The 6,640-nt window shown below is 29.7% G+C and overlaps 1 protein-coding gene across 1 annotated transcript in view; it reads right to left on the bottom strand.

Annotated features, from left to right (window-relative positions):
• Positions 1-6,640, bottom strand: part of LOC105619291 (nucleosome-remodeling factor subunit NURF301) — a 23,616-nt gene that overhangs the window by 6,693 nt on the left and 10,283 nt on the right. The window contains exons 16-21 of the mRNA XM_012200814.1: positions 5,969-6,157; positions 5,594-5,827; positions 5,076-5,412; positions 1,547-1,751; positions 690-952; positions 207-374 (exon numbers count right to left, since the gene is read on the bottom strand). Of these exons, the coding sequence (XP_012056204.1) occupies positions 207-374; positions 690-952; positions 1,547-1,751; positions 5,076-5,412; positions 5,594-5,827; positions 5,969-6,157 (1,396 nt within the window). The remainder of the gene's footprint in view (positions 1-206; positions 375-689; positions 953-1,546; positions 1,752-5,075; positions 5,413-5,593; positions 5,828-5,968; positions 6,158-6,640) is intronic.

The raw sequence follows: 6,640 nt of genomic DNA, 5'->3' as shown, positions 1-6,640 counted from the left end.
ATAAATTGCTCTAATTATATAAAATAAAAGAAATGTTAATTTTTTCTAAGTATATTTTAATTATTAAGTAAATTATATTATCATTGTTATCTATTGGGATTACACATGGTTTCACAAAGGTCGAGTATCATAGTTAATTTTCTCTTTCTTTCTTTTTACTATATTTCTATTATTAACATAATTTGTTAGTAACTTAATGCACTTACTGAGATTCGTCGTAAGGCTGTTTACACAGGCAATACAATTCTTGTGTATCTCTCGCATGTCTGCATTCTGTACAAACAAATTCTGACAAAGACTTGCTCATCTCTTCTGTTATACCCACGCAGTCACCGTGGAACCAATTATTGCATAAATCACATCCCACGTAAAATCTTTAAAGAAAGAGAAATTATTTGTATAATTTTATATATAATATATTTATGATTGATATTAAACTCTTAAATCTCTTTTTTAAATTTGAATATAATGGAATTAACTAAAAAGATATTTTATTGATACTATGATTCTCTACTTCACAGTGTTGACCGTGAGATTCAGATCAGGGATATCGCAAATGAAATTAAGATCTCGTAACATTATATTTCATGAGAGAGATTAAAATAAAATTATATAATTTTAAAACACAACGAAGAACAAATATACATTGATAAAAATTCAATCAGGCTTATATAATCTTATGCTCTTACTTGGTCTCATCATAAGGAGTTCTGCATAAACAGTACAGTTTCTCTTTCTTGATGCGAGTCGTGGTTGTCGAACTACCAGGAGGCGTCGTACTATTACCTTGATTCTTATGTTTTTTCGGTCTGCTACTACTACTCCGATTGGACGGGCTAACCTGTTGAGCCACTTGAGCATTAGCTTTTCGCTTCGCACTCCCAACCTTTACTTCATCCTGCTTGTGTCTCTCTGCCTTTGTTCTTGTAGCGAGCTCCGCCGACAAGTCCTTCTGCAAAAATTTTTATTCGCGTTTTATGAAAATCCCGACAATATTCTAATCCTAAAGGATTAATTCACGATCTTATCTCCAATTTAAATAAAGTTGTGTTTCTGTGTACATATTTATATATATTTATATATATTTATATATATATTGTTATAAAATGTTATTTCTTTTGTACTTTTTTAAATATTTAAGATTCTTGATTCAAAATAATTTAGTAATAAAGTATCTTTTTTTATTTTTAATTAAACCATTTAGTGTTCATATTAAACGAATACATATTGCAAACATTTCGATATTATATTATTCATTTTTTTTATCAATTTGTCAACATCTCACAAATAATGTTTCGCTAAAAGATGTTGTAAAATAAAGTTATATAAATTTTGAGCAATGTTACAATTCAAATCACAAATTAAACAAATGATGATTTACAACAAACTGAATAAATATTGCAGCTCATGAGACAAAATATGATTTGAAGTTTAATTCGATAATGTATGGAACTGCGCATAACATAGATTTCATTTAAATTATTACATTACATAAAGTTACAACTTAAAATATTACTTACTTATTAATAATTATAATTACCATTACCTGTATATCAATTTGAAGTTCTTTCTCGAGTAACGCTCTCTTTTTAAGAATATCTTTTTTAAGAAGTTCCTTATGCCGGAACAATAAAACCTGCATTCGGGAAAACACTTGCTGTTTTCTTCGCTGCTCTTGACTATCTTTCAATTTTGCAGATCGATTTTTAGGTGACGACTCGTTATCTAATGCCTCCGATAATTTCGGCATTCTAGAAGTAATTTTAATATTATTTAAAAATAGATAGACAGTTTAAGGCTGCTTTCTTTTTAGGACACACAGTCAATGAACATTCTTCATTATTTATTGAATGTGAGAAAAATGGAACGATGTTTGTGTCTCCTGAAAGAAAAGCAGTCTAAGTATCGCATAAAATAAGATACCATTGCAATAAAACAAGCCATTTATATAAATACTTATAATTATAATACAAAATAATTTATTATTGTTCTGTTGCATTTATTATAAATGTCTTTTATTTATTTTTTATTACTATATATAAAGTACGTTTATTTATTTATACTGTATATATAAGATACATAGTTTATTTTAACAGTTTCATTTCAATTAAAAGAGAATACAATTGTGTTCGAAATTATTTCAATGATAAAAAATTTGATTATCTATTGTTCCAAACAGTCCATCTACGTATAATTTATTATTCACAAGTACACTTTTTTTTCAAAAAATGAGATCAGTTTTTTCAAAAAATATGATTCTTTAATATGATTGGTTTATACATTAAGTCAGCTGAAGAAACACAATAGTTGTAAAGTTGTTTTTTTCTTTGAACGCAGTCATTATATTAAAGAAAACTGCGTTGCTGTAATATAACAATATTGAACTACTATCTATATATACTAATATTGAACTCTCTCTCTTTCTCTCTTTCTCTATATATTTTAAATCACTTAAAGCTTAATATTTAAAAGTTTTAAAAATGTATAAACTTTACTTGAGCCAGCACAGGATGTATGGGTACAAACTTCGATTTATTTAAAAGATACATCTTTTAAATAAATGTATCTTTTAAATAAATGGAAGTATAGTCTTAGTTTTTAAAACTTTTAAATATTAATATATTCTTAGATTTATTCATTGGGGCCTGAATTGAAATGTTTTTTAATTTATAAAAAAAAAAACTTTTTGTCATTTTGTCTAATAATGGGATCATGTCCACTAACACTGGTACTAGTACTTATATATATTTAAGAAATAAGATCCGACTGTGTAATGTACAACATACATAGTTCTAATGTTTCGACACAGTCACATCTGAAATAATTAAATTTAATTAAGAATATATATTGTATTTATAACATGACTTTGATCGATCATTGCGGCGCTCTCTACCGTATATATGTTGTATATTTATACAGTCTTATTTTTTAAATGTATAATAAATACATAATATATAGCTTTACTTAAGGTACATCGTCCACTTTTCAAAGCTGAAGAATTTAAATCGATATATATAAAAATATCGATTTATTATCTTCAGTCTTGAAAAGTGAATGTATCGAAAGAAAAGTGGACGTTGCTATGTAGTTTACATCCACTTTATCAGAGCAGTGATGCGCGGCAGCATTTTGCGGTTACAGGTTTTGGGCCGTCATGTCTTTCTCAGATTTGTCTCTGATGGTCTCTCTATTATATGTATTTTTCTTTGTTTGAATGTGTTTTCTAATACAATTTGAATTCGACATATTTTTCACAAACATGGCATGTTATAACTTGGAAGGCATTTTATATTTAAGGTTCCTGAATAGTCAAGGTGCCTTCAGCCATATTGAATCGTGATATCATAAGCGAAAAATAACATGTTGATTTTTCTTACATATCATTTGTAAATAAAAAGAATTTAGATGAAACGAAATGATGAGATCGCTTTAAAACATTTGTAAAAATGGACGAAGACTTTCCTTATCTCCCCTGATAGTCAGTAAAGAGTCAAAAAAAGGTTCGTGAAATGAAAATAGACTACGCATGCACATTGAGTAAAAACTAATAAACATACTTTATGTGCTTTTTGTAACTACTTACTGACTGTCAAGGGATAAGGATACTTTTCGTTCATTTTTAAAAGTGTTTTAAAGCGATCTCATCATTTCATTTCATCTTCAAATTTTCTTTATTTTATTCTATGCAAGAAAAATCAACATCAATTCAATGGCTGGAGTAAGTACTCAGGAGCCTCAAGTTTTTTTACTTGAAATTTTTTTGTGAATAGAGTTCCGAAAGGATAAACTTCTCGATTTTCTTTCAGTAGTATGTCGCTTGACATGTATTTTAGTGTGCTGATTACGAATATGATAACGAAAATTGGCGACAATCATTTTCAAGGTCAAATACTTAAAAACCGATTTTTTCGAAGTCGTGGACCTCTAAGCAGGGAAAGGGGAAGGAGATGGGAGTTGCTTCGCGTGTAAGTAATAATAACGCTTAGCCCGATTGTGCGGCAAATGACCACGACTTTTCGCAAAATGCGCGGAAAAAAAAATTAAATATTTGACTTTGAAAATGACCTTATCTCCAATTTTCATTATCATATTCGTAATTAGTACAAATATAAAATACAGTAGTATGTCAAGCGACAAGAAAATCAGGAAGTTCATCCTTTCAGAACTTCACGCAAACTCCTCTTTCTTGTCTTTCTTGTCTGATTTTTTAAATATAATTTATATACACATTTTAATGATATTTCCTCATTATCTTATATTATATTCCTGATTATTGTACAATTATAAAAATTATAAAAGTAAAAAAATCAGTAGAAGTAAATCTATAAATGTTAGCAACTATAAGTTGTTGCGTTTTAAAAATTAAAACACGAGCGATTAGACATTTACAAAATTCATAGCGAATCAGTAACACAACTTTACTTATTTACGAGATGGAAAAAAGAAAAAGATATAAATGAAGATAAAACAAAGAATTTATATTACATTTTCACATGGAACATACAGATACGGTGTTACTTATGTAATAAATAAATTTCAGGAGCGATTTTTTGTTATGCAATCAAAAACAAGCCTTATCTTCATTTTCTGACTGATCTTAAGACGAAGATAGCCGCGATCGAGGTTGCTTCTGATTGGATAATGAAAATCTCAAGATTGACCAACTTATCTCTCGAATTGAAATTATATCTCATTTTTGCATCTCAAATATTTACAATTTCCAATGTATCTCCAAGAATCATTTTAAGAAAAACATCGAAATTAGAAAAAATCGTTGTGCTACTGCATTAATTTAATAGCTATATTAGTGGCTGTTTGATCATGCTATACTGAAGCCTCGTAACAGCGCGTGGTTCGCTTTGAATTGTAATAATAACGTAGTCTTATTGCATATCACAACCATGAAATTCCTACTGGGCCTTATTGGAGAGGCCGCAGTTACCGCTACTCCTCATTATATTCCTCATTTACTTACTATTGCATTTAATGTCTGGAAGCGATTTTGTGCGCTATTTCGAAGTTCCACTGTATTTGATGTTATGTGATCACCGTACTTGATTGTATGTTACGCTTACTTTTGGGCCGTTTCGCGATTTTCTTGCTTCACAGCTGGTCTTTTCCTGGGTGTCTCCACCCAGTCTTTGTCATCTTTGTCTTCAACTCCGCTGGACGATGATTGCGCGTTTGTCGGTGTTGTCGCTGCTGCTGTTGCTGGAATGTTCGACGACGGTGCCGGTCGTTTGCGCGAAGGCGGACGCGGTGTTGTTGCCGCAGGTGAATTATGAGTTTGATTGCTAGTTACTGAATTTTCTACGCCACCCTTCATTTGCTTTTCCTGATAACGTTGCAGTTGCAACAATTTCTCTTCTATCTCTGGATTCAGATTCTCTTGCTTCAAAGCATTTTTAATCGCTAAATCAACAATAAATAAGAGCATTTAAAGTAAGGATGTAAGAAATATTTCTCGAAAAAGTCCAAAAAAATTATTAATATAAAAAACATAGTTTTAGAAAATTTTGTGACATAAGAAAACATCTTTGAAAAATTTTGTATAAAAACACAATTTATGTGTTCCATTTTTTTGCATACTAACTTTGTTGAATATAATCTGGAGTTAGTATAAATTTATTCGAAGATGAATCGTTTCCTTCTTTCATGGATTGGGATGATGGTTGTTGTCCATTAGCTATATTTGCCTTTTGTGTGTCGTCATCTGTCACATTTGCTACACGTCCTACTTGCTGAACAACTACTTTTGGTTTTTCTGTCGATTTTGGTGTTGTCGCTTGCGGAGTTTCTGGAATGGTTTCAATAGCGTTTTGCGGTTCTAATAAAAGATATATATAAATAATGTGAAATATTCGTAATTATTTTGTCGGAATTATATAAGAACATTTACTTTTAAGAACATTTATCATTGCATATTTTCTGAATAACAAAGATAACAAAGAATTAAAAGTATATATACCATTGGTAGATGATGGAGAAATTGACTGTTGCTGTTTTGGAGTGGCTGATACAGGAGTATTTGCAACTGATGAAACTTGTGTAGTTGGTGATTGCTGTTGCTGATTGTTGTTGGATGATTGGGCTGGTTGAACAGCCAAGTAAATCTTTGTTGGTCCTAAAACGCCTTGCTTGCCAGTCGCTGCGTGTGCTGAAATCGATTTAAAGTTTATAATTCGACACAATGTTGACTAGATGTTTTATACAAGAATGATTGTAGACAATTATTTTATAAACCAACGTTTTAAACAAAATTTTATTTATAATGTACATAAGATCAGAAAAAGATGATAAAAAATAATAAATTATAAATCCTATCGTGAAAATTTCATCAACTTTAAGCTCTAATTTTACACATGATGACTTATAAACTGACTATAAATACAATTCGATCAGTCAATAACGTTCAGGGAATAAAAAACGAATTGATACGTTTCCAATCAAAAATTGATGCCATGCAGAAACTTATCAATAAATTATATTTTTAACCTTTTAGGGATGACATCTTGTCATAAAAAAAATTCATTGCATTTGCTACAAAATGACTTACAAGCAAAGAATTATCGATATTATGCTATCGATACATATCGATGTATATATATATATATATATATATATATATATATATATATAT

This window comes from Atta cephalotes (genome assembly GCF_000143395.1).
Source record: "Atta cephalotes unplaced genomic scaffold scaffold00020, whole genome shotgun sequence".
Lineage (NCBI taxonomy): Eukaryota > Metazoa > Arthropoda > Insecta > Hymenoptera > Formicidae > Atta > Atta cephalotes.
Note: the sequence above shows the minus strand (reverse complement) of the source record. Positions and strands in the feature narration are given on the sequence as shown.